The sequence below is a fragment of the Crocodylus siamensis genome, chromosome 13, assembly GCF_052110815.1.
Source record: "Crocodylus siamensis isolate JL-2025a chromosome 13, ASM5211081v1, whole genome shotgun sequence".
Taxonomy (NCBI): Eukaryota; Metazoa; Chordata; order Crocodylia; family Crocodylidae; genus Crocodylus; species Crocodylus siamensis.
Window position 1 is genome coordinate 13,093,509 of NC_143407.1, and position 17,398 is coordinate 13,110,906.

Sequence of the window (17,398 nt, forward strand, 5' to 3'; positions counted from 1 at the left end):
TTTAACAATTTTTCTCTTTTTCAACCAGAATGATTTTGCTCTATTCAGCCTGAATTTACAAATAGTTTTGGTGTCTCCAAAATGCCACTTTTGAGTAATTTCACTGTGCCTTGCAAATATGCCATCTAGCATTCATTTTATCATTTTAGCTCACGCTGGACTTACAACACCCACTTACCAACCCAAGAAGAATCAGATACCTCCATCTTAGTGTCATAGATTGCCACTTCCTTCCCTACTGATGGCACATGTGGGTTTATATTTGAGCTCCGGTAATAAATCGCACTAATGTATATATGCAGACCAAGGAATTCAAGTCTTCATGGCTTGAAGCCTGTACTTTCCATGCCAGACAGCAACATTTAGGAGACACCAGTACTACCATTACAGAACAGGGGTTAAGTCCCCAAAATAGCTTTGACCTGATTCCCTACTACTCTTTTTTTAGAAGAGCTCGTCGAATGATTCTCCTGAACAAAAGTGTTTGCTCTCGAGAAGGCAGGTGTGTAGGACAATAGGAAATCCAGTTTCTTACCAGGCGGGAGTTTGTAGCGTTGGTATCATCCTCGGGCATGGGCAAGTAGACTGCCAGCGCCACACAGTTGGCAAAGATGGTCAGCAGGATAATGATTTCGAAGGGTCTGAGAGTAAACGTCAAGGAGAAGCACAGAGCTAAGGTGTCCCTGTTTACACAGCGATCACTAGAAACAGCCTCATCATCTGGTATAATCACACAAACCAGCCATACTTACAAAAAAGTTGGTTGAGCAACTTGAGTGGCAGGTCAAAGAACATGGGTGCACTAGCAGGGCAACGGGGCTGCTGAGATACCCTGAGGCCCAAAAACATGGAGTGCTTTCAGTCAGGTCTGAAGCCCATGGGCAAAAAGTAGGGGCCAGGGCATCAAGGCAACAACAACACAGGAAGGGGCTGTGGATCAGGATTGAGGGGCATCGTGCAAAGGGGCACGTGTTTTGCTCACAGAGCGCCTGCCTGTCCGTTGTTTTTGTTGCTCTCAGCCCCATGAATATCTGATACCAAAATAAGGAAACAAGGTAAAAGGAAGGGACCTTCTCCCCTTACTGCTCTACAGCTGTAAAGCCCAGGGTCCCTGTAAGGGGGTGAGGGAGCTAAGGAAACGAAGCACATTTACAGCCATGTCAAAGCTCTGTTCACTCTGCTGGACAGCCCAGAAGACAACACAAGGATTTACTCCCCATCTGCAGCAGGCAAAGGAGGAGTTTTGGGGTTCTCCTCTGCTGTGATCTGGGTTGCATATATGGAGGCTGATTAGAGAAAACAGGGGGAGCTGGGGGAGGTGATGCCAGCAGCATACTGGGGGCAAACAGCTTGGTCTTTGTGCATTGTCTCTACTTGCCTGCTGTCTGGTAAGAGTCAGTCTAGGGCAAGGGGTTTGATGTGCATAGCAAGAAAGCAGGACTTTTTCCCCTGGCTTTGCCACCTAACTGTTGCAGGACCTCAAGCAAGATATCTCATCTCCCTTGCACTCCCCTTTTCCTTCATGCCCTTATTTAAGCTGTAACCTTGGGATAGGAAATGGCTGCACGGAGCCGAGTATGGGTATGGCCACATCTCAGGGGGATGCATAAGGTGATATAGTGAAATGAAATGGGGGTGGTGCTGGAGAAGGTGAGGTGTGCTCAGTCATTGGCCATGCTGTTTGTATGAAGCGGCTAGAAACCTGCAGTGCTCCCAAGTGACGTGGGTGGTCAGCACACCTGTTTTTAGCAGCTTTTGAACTGATGTTCCCTAGATTTGAAGGCCAGAAATGGGTATTATGAGCATTGCATCCGATGCCCTGTGCAGCACAGACCAGGGGATTCCACCCAGCACCTGAACTGCTGCAAAGCTTTTAGGAAAATGCCCTGTCCTGATAGAAAGGATTCACGGGGGGCAAGAATTGACCATGCCCTGTGGCAAGCAGCTTCAGTGGCTAATGGTTACTTTCACTGCTGTAAACCTGTACCTTCTTTCCAGCTTGAGTTTGTCTCACTGCACTGACTGGCCTTTGAGTCTCATCCTAATGTGATGATTTCTCTTAAATGTGTGCTCTGTGCTGGCACTATCCAGGCCTGTCTTCCTCTCTCTCTGACTTCTGTACCAAGCCTCCAAAGCATAGAGGTGATCTCTGCAGGGCTCCACTTGCAGGCTCCTCAAATCATGTCTGCTCTAAATTTCTTTGCCAAAAATGGGATGCTGCAGAGGAATCTGGCTGGCTTGTGCCAGCATCCAGTCCTCAAGATTGGACATGAAGTGTGTTTTTATACATCGTCTGGAAGAAGGGGGTGGGCACTTGAATTACAGCAGCCCTGACAGCAGCTCTAAATAAAATGCCCAGAGCGTCTCCTGTATCAGCGTCCCTGCACTTCAAAATGGCAGTGGGGTTGCTTTATCTAAAGTTCCTCAAACAAGCTTTAGTTAAAGCACCCATGGCAGGAGTTTTGCCTGTCAGCAACTAGGGGTGCAGGGCCCCAGAGGCCCCCTGCACCGATCTCCTCCACAGCTGGCAGGCGTCACAGCAGGGGCCACCATCCCTGCAGCTGTCACCCCGCTGCGCCTTAACACACAGTGTCACCCGTGGCATGAGTTTTGCTTGTCCCCAGCTTGAGGGGCAGTTCCCCCCAAACCCCTGCACTGATCTCCTTGAAACTTGGCAGGCTTTGTGGCCTCAGTAAGAGCTACCAGCCCTGTGGTTTTGACCCCGCCGTGTTGTGACATATAGACATAACAGGGGTTTGACTTTCAAGAATTTGGGGTACAGATCCCCCCAAACCCCTGTACTGATCTTCTTGAAACTTAGCAGGTTTTATGCTCTCAGCAGAGGCTACCAGCCTGGCAAGTTTCATCCAAATCAGACAAAAAAACCCCAAAGTTATAGATATTTCCTTGATTCCCCATTATAACCTATGGCCAGATCTCCAAGGTGGCTCCGAAGCTTTGGAGCCGCTTCAGCCAGATCGAAGCGGAAACCCAGTTGGGAGCTCCAGGTCCGACCGCGGTCATCCAAAGCGGCCTGATCAAATCGCTGCCGACTAGCACAGGCCTACGGGCTTAGTTAATCAAGTCTGCTCCGACGTGCTGTAATTACAGTGTGTTGGAACAGCTTCCCGGCTCGTGTACAGGTACCCTAAGGCATGGCGACACGGCTGCCCCAATGAGGTCCTTGTCTACAATTCACATCCTTCATGGATCAGACACAGCCTAAGTCTCTGCCCATTGGAGAATGGAGCAAGTCCCTTCTGTTTTCTCCGTCATCTACCTGGAGAGGGATGTGCAATGGGGGAGGAGGTGAGAAGGAAGTTGCCTCTAAATTAGGATTCAATGCATTCTGCATCTATTTAACACACATTCATGTCCCCAGCAATGACTGTGACGGGCATGTTGTGAGAACTAGAGCATGCACACCGCTCATTTTGAAAGTGCAAGCAACACTGAGGCTAGTGTTTTCCACGCAGGGACGTGAAGGGATTTGCCTGTGGCCTCATGAGTCAGTGGAAGAACTGAAAGTAGACCTCAGCACCCCTAGGTACAATCTTATGTTCTGGGAACGAGGCCACAATGCTCCTGACATTCAGCCATCCATAAAATCCCTTTCTAGGGAGAAGCAAAGGTGATTAACTGTGTAATGGCCCAGGAAGATGAAGTGCTGCTAGAGGCAGTAGGACTCTTACCTCCTTTCACAGGGGCTGCTGCAGCTGTGGCATGAGCTCCACAAACACAAGTCATGGCTGTGGCAGCCCAGGACCGTTGCCCACCCCTGGTTAGGCTACTAAGTACTATACACCATCTTAACAAGACCAAGTCCAACACTTTGGAGACAGATTAAAAAAAACACTATGTATCCCAGCATGCTTATTTTCCAGGGAGTTCAGAAACAAGAGACAACTGCAGCTTGAACATCCCATGTCTCAGACCCATTTCACCTTCTGTGCTCACAAGTAATCTTCTGAACTGCTAGAAATAAATGACATGAGGAAGAGAGAACAAATCTCTCTCTATTTGCTTTCGTACTTTGGGCCACATCCTTAGGGGGTGCAGATCAGCAGTGCTCCACTGAAGTGAATGGGAGTCCCACAGTTTTACACCAGAACTGGCCATTTCAATGCACTTGGTTCTCGTTTCCTAGTTTCTGACCTATCAGCCTCAGCAAGGGAGGAAAAGAAGCTCTCTGCAATAGAAACAACCACCCAGACGTGTCATTTATGAAACTGGGACTTTTGAAGAAATTGGATAGCTTCCACTTGAGAGGCCAGATCTCACCTGCATTTCAGGTACTGCTGTCATCATTAACCAGTCTCTGCTTTTCCTGGAAATTTGTGTGAGCAGCAAATCTCAGCAAGTCAGAGGGGGGATATTCTTGTGGCTCAAGGGAATCGGTGAGGATCTGCAAGAGCTGAAATCTGTTCCCAACTCTATCCCAGGCTCCCTGCGTGGTCTCTAGCAAATCACCGAGGATAAGATTTTTAAAAGTGCCTTCATTCCTAGATACTGCTTTTGTGCCTCCATTCTCCAGCTGTGGAGTGCAGCTAATGACACTCCCCTATCTTACCATGGCATTTCCACCAGGAAACTATATCTATTCATGTTTTCTAGGTGCTCAGATATTAGTGATGATGACAGGCATGCAAGCAGGTACCATGAAGTCCTATGGATCATTAGATAGCATTAGGGAAGAGAATCCAGTCTAACCCTCTGACTACTACTGTCGAAAACAAACCAATCCAACCTCACTTCAGCAACCCATGGATTAAATTTCCCTGATTTCCAGTGCCTGTCATCAGTGTGTAGGCCAGTTTTACGCATCTGATATGCAGGTTACTGACAGCTACTTGTTACTGCAAATACTCTGCATGCTTCGCTCCATAAATTAGTATTGACACCTTCATATGATCACGTAGTTGGCTTTTCTAATCCCTTTCAATCAAGGATCTAAAAGAGAGCATTTCCCCTCTATAATAAAGTATTTTGAGACCTATGGAGGGAGAGCACTAGATGTTATGGCTCATGATGACTGTAAGACTTTCACCTCTTGAGCTACTCTAGAAACCCTGCCTGAAGGAACTACTTTCAGTTCTTCCACTGCTGTTTTCTAGAGAAACTGAAGAAAGTGACACCAAGCTTAAGTGACTTGCCCAATGTCCCACAACGATTCAGTGCCAGAAGTGTCATTAGAATAATCCTGACTCTCATCCCCAACTTTTAACCACTCCACAGTAATTCACAAAGGAAAGGAGGCTGGGGCCATCCCTGGGCTTGTGCCATTTGGGGATCTGCATTTTTTCCTCCCAGCTACTTATCTAAAGAATATTTGTAGTGATTGGAACAGAGGCCTGGGAGCCAGAACCCCTAGGACCTATCCCTGATTCTGGCACCACCTTGCAGCATGGAAGTCACTCAGCCTGTTTATGAGGAGGTCACTAGGGATGTCAAAACAGCCCCAACCTAGCAAGGAAGTGCGCATCAGACAAAATAAACCATTAAAGGCACTCCTGATCTTTTTGGTGCAAGGTTTTGCAGTGGTTATACCTCCAGAATCACAGGAAAGTAGGGCTGGAGGGGACCTCAGGAGATCTTCTAGTGCAACCCCCTGCTCAAGGCAGGGTCACCCCCTTCTAAACACTGGCAAATCTATCTAACCTATATTCTTAAAAGCTTTGTGAACAAAACTTCACTTGCTACTACCAGGCATAATGCCAGGCATATCAAAAATATCCTTTAACTTGCCAAAGGTAAAGCAGGGGGACGATGGCACTGTCAGCGTCCTGCCACTGCAAGGATAGGAAAATACACTTGAAAGACCCAATAAAGAGGACCCTGATGTCCATGAAAGAGGAAGGAAAAATACACAGAGTCCACGGCAACCAAACCGTGGGGTAAAATTTCTTCCTTATCCCAAACATGGTGATCAACCTAAGATTGAGCAGAGAAGCAAGTCCCTCTGACCCAAGAATCTCTGGAGTTTTTAAATGCTGGCAGGAGCACTGGCACACCCTGATCAAAACCCCCAACCTTGGATGCTGGCAGCACCCAGTGCTTTTGAAGGTGATAAAACCTCTGAGACTTATAGCAACTGAAGGGGGGAAATTCCCAGGAAGCCCAGAATCATAGGGGAAGGGGGCGATCAAACACCCTCTGCTCTGCACTGCAACCTGGGAAGAGCAAACACAACTCCACATATCACACACTCTGACTGGAGAACTCCCCTTTCCACCATCCTATCCCCTCCATAAACATCTCCCAGCTCCTTTAATCTTCTTTCATAGCCAAGTCAGTTATAGAGCTCTGCTCCATTCTCCTGCTGCTGAGCATGGGCTTTTCCAATTTCCACCTGCTCTGGGATGTAGAGCTCTTCCCATGGTCTCCCTCCCCACACCCAGAAAAAAACCCTCCTTCAGGCAGGAATCCTAAAATGGCAGTTCCCTTGGGAACACTCTCATCTCCCTTTCCTCAGAGGGTTTCCTTTCAGCTAGGAGCAGCTCCACCTCCTTCTCCTCCAGCAGGAATCTCCTCCATTTCAGGGCAGGTCTGCACTGCAGAAAGATGCACCTACAGCACATGTGCGCATAACCAAGCAAGGTACAGTCGGGCTATTTGTGGACTGGACAGAAAGCAAAGGCTTCAGCTCAAGCCTGGGTATTACTGGTGGCTGAAGCCACAGCTACTGTAGCTTCACTGCTACCGGTACCCCCGTGTACTAGATTGAGGATGGCTTTCACAGCCTGACGGGTGCTGCAATCATTCCTCCAACTACAACAAAGACAGAGCAGGGTCTAACTAAGACCAGAATTTGCCCAGTCCTTATACACATGCTACAGTACAGAGTTGTAAGGTAGCAGGCTAGGAAGCAAACTTTGACCTGTGTCCCTAATCAGTTAGTCTAAATGAGACCTGTTGGCATTATTGCTGGGAAAGGGGAATTTAGTCCTTAAGGGGCTTCTCCATAGACTCTTCTCAGAGGGCTTCACTCCAGGGCTGAAGGGTGCAGCTCATCTCCAAGGCAAGCTGACAGGCTGCTCTGGGGAGCACGAGTGGAAATTTCTGGGCTATTGTGGAGCAGCAACATTGGGAACTCAGCTTAGATTCAAACCAGCTCAAAGTCCAGGATCAGCAGATGTAGGCCTGCTAATGCAGATACATAGATTTCATGGACGTTGGGGCTAGAAGGGACCTCGAATATCATCATGTCCAGCCCCCTGCCCCAGGGGCAGGAAGTCAGCTAGGGTCACAGGACCCCAGGAAGATAAACATCCAAGCATTTCTTGAATAAGTCCAGAGTAGGTGCCTGCACCACTTCTGGAGGGAGTCTATTCCAGGTCTTGGGGGTTCGGACAGTAAAGAAATATTTTTCTTATGTCCAACCTAAAATGGTCTTGGAGGAGTTTATGACTGTTGGTCCTTGTTTTCCCTTGGGGTGCTCCGGTGAACAGACTTTCCCCCAGATCCTGATGTACACCCCTTATATATTTATAGGCAGCCACCAGGTCCCCCCGAGCCTGTGCTTTTCCAGGCTGAAGAGTCCCGTGGCTCTCAGCCTCTCTTCATAAACCCTGCTCTCTTGCCCTCTGATCATGCACGTGGCTCTTCTCCGGACTCTCTGAAGCTTCTTGACACCCTTCTTGAATTGCAGAGCCCAGAACTGGATGCAGTACTCCAGCTGCGGCCTCACCAAGGCTGAGTACAGCAGGAGGATGACATCCTGAGATTTAGTTGAGAAGCATTTATGAATGCAAGCCAGAGTTTGGTTAGCTTTTCCAGCTGGGACATCGCATTGGTGGCTCATGTTCACCTTGTGGTCAATCATGGCCCCCAAGTCTCTTGTCTAAGACCTTGTCATTTAGAGTCGGGGTGGGGGGAGAGGTGCTCATTTGGCATTAGGCTGAGAAACACAAGAAAAAAGGTTTATAATGAGAAAGTCTCCAGGGCTCACGTCACAATAATTCTCCCTGCTCTGCCCACATGCTCCATTCCCCATTCTTTTAGGATCTCATCCAAGATCTTGGAAGCCAGCAGAAAGATTCCCAATGATTCCAGTGGGCTCAGGATCAGGGTTTTTACAGAATATAATACTCATGTGCCCATAGAGATGCATTTTCCTTCCCCCTGTAGCAGCAGCACACAGCTCTCCATTCATTTCAATAGGCAGCATCCTCAGTTACACATTCACCCTAATTGGGAATTTTAACTTCTACTAAGATGTGCTCACCTCCTCCTGTATCTTAGGCTGTTTCTGTCCCAGAAGCTAGATGTCTGCACAGGCAGCAGCTGCTCCTTGTCCATAAATAGCCTAGTAATTAGACCACTTGCCAAGGGCATGCGATTCCTGGGTCCTAGCCCCCACTCCCTGCCTCAGAGGGTTTGAACCCACTCCTCCAAGAGAGAAGAGCCATGTGATCAGAACAAGAAAGAGGGAGCTTGAGTCTCTGCTCTGGGGCAAAGGATCCTGCCCTGGAACGAAGGGAGCTCTGCTTCTGGCCCCTGCTCCCAATACTGTTCAGCAGTTTCACACAATGAATTTTTAATGGCCAACTGCATCATGGACACTAAATTATCTTCGGAGTCATTGGCAACGTCAGTCATACCCCTGTTCTAGCTTCGTGGAGTGCTGGCCCAGTGGAGCTGCACCAGTATAAATGGGAGGGGACTTTGGGCCACAGTGCACCAGGCAATCTAAAAACAGATCACCAATGCTAGCAGGCCCCTCCTGTGGAAGCTGGAGGTGTAGTAAGAGGTGTTGCAGGAAAAGAGCTATTTTTAGGAGAGATTTGATAATGGAGAGTCAGCCACTGTCCCACAAAACAGGCTGGGACAGACAGAAGACTGGGGAAAGCTGAATACTGTGTATACGTGGGCTGGTTTATTTCCTGAAAGGAAAGTCAGGGACTTGGAGGTTTGCTATGACTAATCCACCCAGCTTCCATTTCCTTTCCCAAAACACAGGCAGTTGCTCCTTCCTGCTAGGGATTTTGGACCATATCTTCCAAGGGGCTTCCACTGCATGAAGGACTGTCATGATGACTGCTAGTCAAAGGCTTTCCTAACAGGGCAGTCTGGGCATCTAATTCCAGCCCCATGGGAAGGTGCTTCATGCAGGGGGAACATCATGTGAAGAAGCTCCCTAACCAAGTGCTTTTTGTCTGCAATGGAAAAAAAGCAGAGTGGGAGTAATACCTCTTAAGCCATAAAGCAGGTCAGGAAAAAGATAAAAGCCTGGAGATCTCAAGGTCTTTGAAAGACAACAGGACGTTCAGGATCTATTCAAGAACATCCTGAGATGGATGGAATCAATACAAACTCCCACCGAAGACAAAAGGAAGTAGGATGGGTAAGACCTAAACCTGAAACAACAGATGCACAGGGGATGTTATAATTAAGTGCATTAATCAGTAAATTGTAAAGGCACATGGCACCAAACATGACTGATCAGTAGGAAAGCATACAGAAATGATATAACCAAAACTGGGTGCAATAGACATAGAAAGGCTCATCTGAAAGATCATTAATGAGCAAATTGTAATGTGCAATGGTGCGTGCTTGATGTAAGCAATTCTAATGTTAGAAAAAAAAATGGAAAATAGAAATGTACTTTGGATTTGTGTTTAGCCCTGCACTGTCCCAGCTGTTGTACGCATGAAGTCTATACCGGGTTTTTACTCGTGGAAGAGATATTTCACGCAGTTTAGATATTTTATCTAAACTGCATTGCAATAGGAAATAGCACAGCATTCTGGTGCTGTGACCTGGATAAGCAGTGATTAGGGAGTGATTCAAATCTCCAGGAGACTTCCCTGGGCTGCTGGAAGAGGTGCAAGTCTATGATCGTCCTGTCGAGGAGTGTGTAAATATAACTCCCCTTTCAGCTTGAGGAGTTGCAACCTAACAAAAAGATGCATTTAGGCTAAACAGGGAGATGGATGAGTGAGTTCAGGTACTGTGAGGTATCTGAATGCCTTAACAAGTGGGTCCAAAAGGAAGGGATCATTGCGATTATCTGTGGTGGTCTTGGAGGGAGACTGGAATAGCATTGAAAAGGCATTACAGGGTGCAGTACTGGACAAGAAAGGTAGGGATAGCAAAAGTAAAGCTCTTTTGTTGCAAGGTCTTTGTCTGGAAATTGGTGCCCTCCACAGAGAAACTACCAGTGCTGAGTTAGATCAGCTTCTTAGAGAAAGTTGCTTTTAGGATACTGACTGCTGCTGCTATTGAAACCTTCTTAGCTAAAGATAGAAACTATGAAGATACTGAACAAGAAAGGAATGAGCTTCTAAATGAAGTAGATCACTAACCCTGACCTCCCCAGCACAGCTGCACAATTGGTTAGAAGCTGTGAGGCAAGGAGCCCAATGTCAACGTGAAAAGCTCCCTGCCTCATAACCAATTTTCAGTGTAAACCCTACTGCACCTGCATAGGAGACCACCCAAGCACACCTTTGGGCGAATCTGTGGGCAGTCACTAAAGAGAGAGCACTGTCACAAGAAACAGTAACTTAAAATTGAAGGGGGATTTCATGGGAGGTACATTATCGAGACACAGAAGAAAAGAGGATCAGTGCTAAAGGTTGAATTCTTAGTTTAAGCTTGGGTACAGGTGCCCTGTGAGGGTATTAATAAATTTGTAGCATGGGTCTAAAGAGTAAAATTAATACAGCAGCACCAACTGATGGCAAGAAACTGGTCTACAGGCCTTTCCTGTGGCCCCAAGCCCAGAGAGTATTAATCACAGGCGGAGCTGTGAGAGTAGCAATATCTCTCGCCAGGCATTTAGCTAATGGTAGATCATTAGTGGCTGAAATCAGGATGATCCCAGCATCAGGACCCATGGAGGTTGCACACAGACTCTGCAAATAGTATAATTGTCTAAAGATCTTTGCATGGCGTGACAGAGCAGGGTGGGGGGTATAAGGCACACTGAGCAACACTTTTACAGCTGTGCCCAAAGCATGCAGAGACTATGTGCTGCAGTTTACACCAGACTGTTGACATAGAGGATATAATTTTAGGAGCTAAAACCATTTCAGTACAAGAAGCCAGCATGTTCAAGAGTCAGGACACACAAGATCAGCATCAGAATCAGCTCCCCCTTGCCTGTTTTCCTTCTGTCCCCAGGATGCATTAGCACTTGCCTGCCCAGCCTCAGCAGGAAGGAGCAGCAGTAACCTTTTAGGCTACTGTTCTGTATTAGAGAAGCCTGGGATGCAAAGCCCATCTGAGGGGGGAAAGCCTAGAACTTGGTTCCCAAATCTCTTCTGTCTTGGGCACGTGGTTTCTCCACTGGCCTAGGGTTGTACAGGCACACATGTTCATGCCTGCACCAGCGCTAAACAGTGACTAGACACTTTGGGGCAGTTTTGAGGGCTTACATTAGACTTCTCCATGTCCCCGGCAGAGCTGAATCACAACAGAGAGCAAATGGACTTAGACACTGAGCAGCACTGGGTCCCTTCTAAGTCTGTCCCTCATGCTCAGTCACTTAGGGGGAAACTACAGAGATGTTTAGCCAGGAGCATACAGTTCAGACGATTACACAAAGTAGAATTACCAGTAAATGCTGCTGGGGGACTCAAGCACCTAAGACTTGTGAAGTGACTCTTGTGCCTCTTAGACAGAAAATAGAATTTTACCTCTGAGTCTATTTAGGTGCCTAACTCCTACTGAAACTAATGGGGTGACCCTCTTCCTATGGGTGAAATCATGCTGTGCATCCCCCCAGGGTCAGACTCAGGAATCAGCCCAAGCCCTGGAAGAGCATCCTCTCAGCTGTGGCAGGAGTAGGCAGCATCCTACCCATGCTGTGGACTGCAAGCTGACTCACAAGAGGCCCAGCATTTGAGTTGTCATTTAAAACTGGGCTCTTTGGGGCATCATGGGCAGCAGATTCCTGTGGGCACAGCTTAAAAGACACCCCGCTTTTGGCCCCTCCTAAGCCGAGGAAGTCCAAAAGCCACATGTATAAGTAACAAGGCATACAACACACGTGTCCCCAACACCTTCGTGAAGGTACACATGTACCTACCACCCATCCACTGTAATTGTGCTGTAAAGCATGCTGACAAAAATCTGCTATCCAGCAACTACCCTGGCCTCTGATCAAGAGCCACAAAGAAAGAGCTGGAATTAGGTCATTTTAGCTTCTTATAGACCCAAAGACATAAACAAGCACAACCAGGGGCATTGTTGTGGGTATAAATAGGACCTGGCACATATGGGCACTGGTGTAACCCGATACAGAGGAATTCTCCTCTTACACGCATTGCCCCGTGTCCTGCTTGTAATGCCTGCTCCTGTGACCTTCCTGTTACAGCATCTGCCTCTTCCCTCTGCCCCCATTTAGCCCAGAGCCCCCAGTGCATGGAGGACCCATTCGCTCAGTTATACCAACTCTGATCTCCCCCACCTAGTTGGGGTGCATGGTTGCTTGGTGGGCAGAGTTGGTCTTAGGGGTGGGTGACCTGGTCAAGGGGCGCCAAACACGCACACACTGAATGCATGTATGCTTGCAGCAGCACTTGCTCCCTGCCCTAGGCAACGGGAGTAGTGCCCAGCCCAGGCCGCCCCCTGCCCTCCACTGCTGTTCAGGAGAAGCTGGGCTGGGCACGTGCAGATGGGATGGCACCTACTCCAGTCCGGCTCTCCTGGTGAGCAGAACCGGCCTTAGGGGAAGAGACAGAAGGCAGTCCACCTGCCTTCCTCCTGCACAGCAGCAGTGGTGCCTGCCTGGCTCAGCATGCACTCTGCCTCCCCATTCAACTGTGCCCTGTGCCCCTGCCTGCAGCAGCAGCACTGACTTGTTGCGGGGGGGAAGCACCAGAATACAAGTTCACCCAGGGCACCATTTTCCCCTAAGGCCAGCTCTGCCGGTGGGATAGTTCAGTGGTTAAAGCTGCAGCCTGGAAATCGTAGGTTCTACTCCCAGCTCCACCATTGACTGGCTGTGTCTCCTTGGGCAGAGCACTCCTCTCTCCTTGCCTCTGCTCTCCCATATGCCTACTGGGGATACCATCTTCACAATCCCACTGTTGTGTGTGTGTCGGGGGAGAAACTCATTAAATGCCTGTAAAATACTCTGAGATCCTCAGGCAGAAGTAAGGCAGAGCAATAGTCTGAAAAAAAGGATTCCTGTAGTCCTGCCACCCTTTATGAAGAAAGGCCCCATAGTCTATTTCACAGGGTAGGGATGGAGAGCTCTCAACCTCCACTGACATGTTCCTGGGGTAGAAAGCAGCATCCAGTGCTACACTGCAGGATTTCTTAGGAGATAAAGCAGAAGGCAGATACAACTGCAGGAAGGATTGTGAGGAGCCAGAATGCACAAAGCTAGGATACAGCTAGGAGAGAGGCTCCACGCTCCATTTCTCCCAGGCTTTTTGCAACTACAAATGGTCACAGTATCTAAGTGTTGTGGCCATCCAGAAGGCTGGCATCTCTGACAGCACAGGAACTCTGCTGGGGCATTGCTTTAGTATGTCAGTAGGAAGAGTGCCACTGACTGAGTCACCAACCGTACTCTTTGCAGCAAGCTGGATGGTCTCTGAACTAGGCAGTGACCAGCCCCTAACCCTTTTAACAGTGTCTGTCTGCTGAGTCCCATTCCAGCCCAGGGCAGAAGACACATAGATAGCCAACTGCCTAGCACGTGCTTCAGTGAGAGAGACAGTGCAGCCAAACAGCACAATACATTTCTGAGGACCACCAAAACTCAAACACTTCCCCTAACACAACAGGAGCACTGGCACCTGGGCCCTGCAATACTTGGAGTAAACTTCTCTCACGGGAGCCAAAAGCTAGCCCTTGTATCTAATAGTAGCAGCATCCTTACGTAGCCCAGCCACATGAGTAAAACAAAGGCAGGCACTTCAGCTGCAACTGGCACCAGCTAGGAGACCTGGCTAGGTTGGACAACAGGACACAAGCCTGGCATTGACTCAATGCGGACGGGGAAGAGATGCAGGTCTGGGTGCCAGCCTTGTTAGGGCAAAAAGTACGGGACCAGGAAGGTTGTGGGGAGAGCTGTGAAAATAATGGATTGTTCTGTTTGATGGCCAAATTCAGGAACAAACTAAAAAGAGAAAAATGGTTTGGATCAAACCAAAAATTTTTTGGCAGAATGAGAAAAAGCCTAGACAAAAAAAAAAAATCATGCTGGGTCAGCCAAAACAGTTGTTTCATCTTGGAGTCATTTAGTTATTTAAAATATTTTTCCTTTCTGTATTGTTAAAAAAAAAAGTCATTTTTCAATTCAAATGGCACTTGCAAATGCATAGCTGAAGTTTCCCCATGAACATTGTGAAGTAGTTTGTCTGCAAGTTCCAGGATGAAGCATTTCATTTTAAAAATGTCAAAACCAATTGTTTGGGCGTTTTAAGATTTCTCTTCTTACTTTTGTGCCTAAAACTATTTGTTAAATTTGACCCGATTTCCTGAATAATTTCAGTCCCTCTAAATCAGTATTTTTCAGTGAATTCATTATTCATCCAAAGTAACAATAACAACAAAAATTACCTGACTCTTACCTATGGGATTCAGTAGCAAGGGATAAGGGGTCTGTTCTTTACATAGTTTTAACAAGATACTTTCAGAGGGTGAGGAAAAAGCCTTCTGGCTACTTTTTAAGAATTGAGGTAGCTAAGACAATGCACTCTACCCTCCAGAAACAGAAGCAGCATAGCGGTAGCGGCGCGCTGCTGTGCAGGTTTATGAGCCCTGCTTCTCAGTGGAGCCAGTTAGGCTGAACAGCAGAGTGCCAACATGAGATAGTATGTACCGAGCCAGCTCGGGTATCTGTGGCTTTGCCCTGCATAGACACACCTCTGAGATGCATCAGTTCTTCCTACTGCTGGCCAGGGCAGCTCCTGGGTGAGTGCCAACCAACAAGCCAAGGCATCAGCAACTCTGCTGAGGACAGGTTCATCCTCCCCCAGCTCTTCCACTGCCTGTGCTTGGGAGTGGAGTCAAAGGAGGAGGAGGGGAGAGAGCGAGCTGGCCAGGAAGTATGCGGAGGGTGGAAGGAACAGAAAAATCAACCGAGAACAGGGAGGGGATGGAAGGGTGGAAATGATTGAGGTGGGAGTGAAGAGAAAGGAGGGAAAGGGGATTGAGAGAAAGGAAGAGAAAGAGGGGGAGGAGGAAAGAAGAGCGGGACTGGGAGCAAGGGGCTTCAGGGAAAGGAGCAGGGCCAGAGATCCCGCCATGATGTCAGACAGCAGCTGTGGCAGCAGCCGAGCAGTGACGCACTCCCGGAGCCATCCCAAGCAGCTTGGCCTGTCGTGCCTCTTACAGGCCCCCACTACACTTCCCTGAGTCGGCATGCCCCCTCCCACGCTCCTTCCTTCAGGCTGCTCCACGCTGCCCTCTCCCTGCCTCTTCTGGCTGGCCCCACACATGCACAGCACATCCCATGCCTGCACCAGGTTCATCTCCTGCCAGCCGCATTCCTGTGACCAGCGCACAGACCACAGGCACCTGCTCCCAAGCCCTGCCTTTCGGTCCTCTCCTCTGAGCCCTGTCCCCTAAATCACTGATCCTCCCATATTCCTCCTGTGAGGCGGCTTCTGCATTCCCTTGATTCTTGCCATCACAGTAGAAACAATATTTATGACCTCGATCTGGGTGAAGCTGCCCAGAATACACCACCTCCCATCCCCACTTTCACCTGGCTCCTTCTTGCATCTCAGTGAGATGAACCCTTGTGGGTATTAATCCTTCTTCTGTTCAGAAGAGGAGGTGCTGAAACCTCAGTTTCATGATTCAGCCCATTTGTTTCACCTAAACATCTGCCTCCTGGCACTCCTTCCCCAACACACACTGATTGCCTTTCCCAAACGGTCTCCTGTCCTTCAACCGTTAACTTCAGCAAAATAGAATCACTCCCAATTTACACCCGCAATCAATCCGGCTCACACGTCTTTTAAACTATATTTAGCCTCTGCCTTCCTCCCTCCCTCTTATTTCTCAGCCCCAGGAAACCAGCCTGAACAAACAGTCACTTCTTCAACCGTTAGGAACAAGGAAAAGCAGACGCTGTACTTGCAGAACTTAAACACGGAAGCCTTTAACCAACAACGCAGCTGCCAGGCACTCTCTCCCGCTGCTCTAGATTGCTGCGGCAGGGGCACATTATCGCAGCCCCCATTGCACACATTTTAGCGAATCCCTCGTTCTCTGCAGTTCTGGTCTCCTGGGTTTCTAGCCGCGCGCGCGGATCTCTCTCTCCTCGCCTGTGCTGAAAGGATACTTCCATTCCACAATACTGATGCACGCCTTTCGAAGCGGGTTTTGAAGGGTTAAGCAGAACAGAGCCCTGGCTGGCCGTGGGGCTGCAGGAGGCACAGGTTTCTTTGATTTTTCCTTCTGTTGCTTTTTCTTCTGATCCTCCTGGGCAGAAGCAAGCTCCATGATCTTCTTTCCCCCGGCTGTCTCCTACAGCCGTTCTTCTGCCCCCAGCCACCTCCTCTCTGCCCTGCAGCCTTGACCCCCTTCCCCTGAGCCAGCTGAAGCCCCCTCTGGTTCTCTATTTCTGCTGAGTGAGTCTCCTTGGGTCACTGAAGGGAGGTGTTGGTCAGAGGGGGAGGGTGGGGGGGCTGGAAATGGCACTCGCACATACACAAATGCACAAGGCATGAGTTTAAAATTAGACACTGTCCCAGCTCTGTGGTGCTGTCAGAGCTCCTGAGGCAGCAGAAGAACCCCGGCAGCTGTTGCTTCTTTTTTACCCACTTTATCCCAAAGCCAGTAACTGCTTCCCGAGCCACCGAGCTAGGCTGAGGGTGGGCATGAAGGACTGGGATCCAGCCACAAACACTCAGAGAAAAAAACAACAACTCTTCACCCCAATTCACCTCTCTGGGTCCCTCTTCTCCATTTCCCTCCACCTTCCAGAGCACACCAGGGAGTCATCAGGCTGTTTAAACAACATCAGTTGCCCGATTTGTCCAGCCAGTCTCCAGGTGCGGAGAGCTGTCTGTGTCATCACTGGAGCTGGGCGAATGCTGTGAAGAAATCCTGTGGGAATAATGTCATTGCTTTCCACACCCTAGCATTCCTATCCCAGGTTTGCTTTCAGTGAACTCGCCCGGCAGCAGACTTGCTACATTGAAGAGTCATTGAAAAGACGCATGTTGGTATTCATTTGCCTGACAGTGATGCTATGAAACCCTCCCGTGCTGGGGATTTCACACACCCCTAGCAAGGTGAGCACTGGACTGGAGGGGATCTCCCGGGCTATCGACTCCAGCCCTCCACCTTCGCAGGTAATCCTTAACTAAGGGAATCCCCATAATTTGTACTTCAAATATTCGCAGAAGGAGCAATACTCAAAAGTGCCTTATCACATGCCATAGGTTAAAGCAGAAGGCAATGAGGGCACTGCCAGTGTCCTGCCACT

The 17,398-nt window shown here is 48.7% G+C and overlaps 1 protein-coding gene across 2 annotated transcripts in view; it reads right to left on the minus strand.

The window, feature by feature from the left end:
• CACNA1S (calcium voltage-gated channel subunit alpha1 S) overlaps window positions 1–16,562 on the minus strand; it is a 102,112-nt gene extending 85,550 nt beyond the window's left edge. The window contains exons 1-2 of one of the 2 annotated variants that reach the window (XM_090025575.1): window positions 16,250–16,562; window positions 536–641 (exon numbers count right to left, since the gene is read on the minus strand). In XM_090025575.1, the coding sequence (XP_089881701.1) occupies window positions 536–641; window positions 16,250–16,410 (267 nt within the window). In that variant the 5' untranslated portion in view covers window positions 16,411–16,562. The remainder of the gene's footprint in view (window positions 1–535; window positions 642–16,249) is intronic. The other variant, XM_090025576.1, reaches the window with a different exon arrangement.
• Window positions 16,563–17,398: the final 836 nt, after the last annotated feature.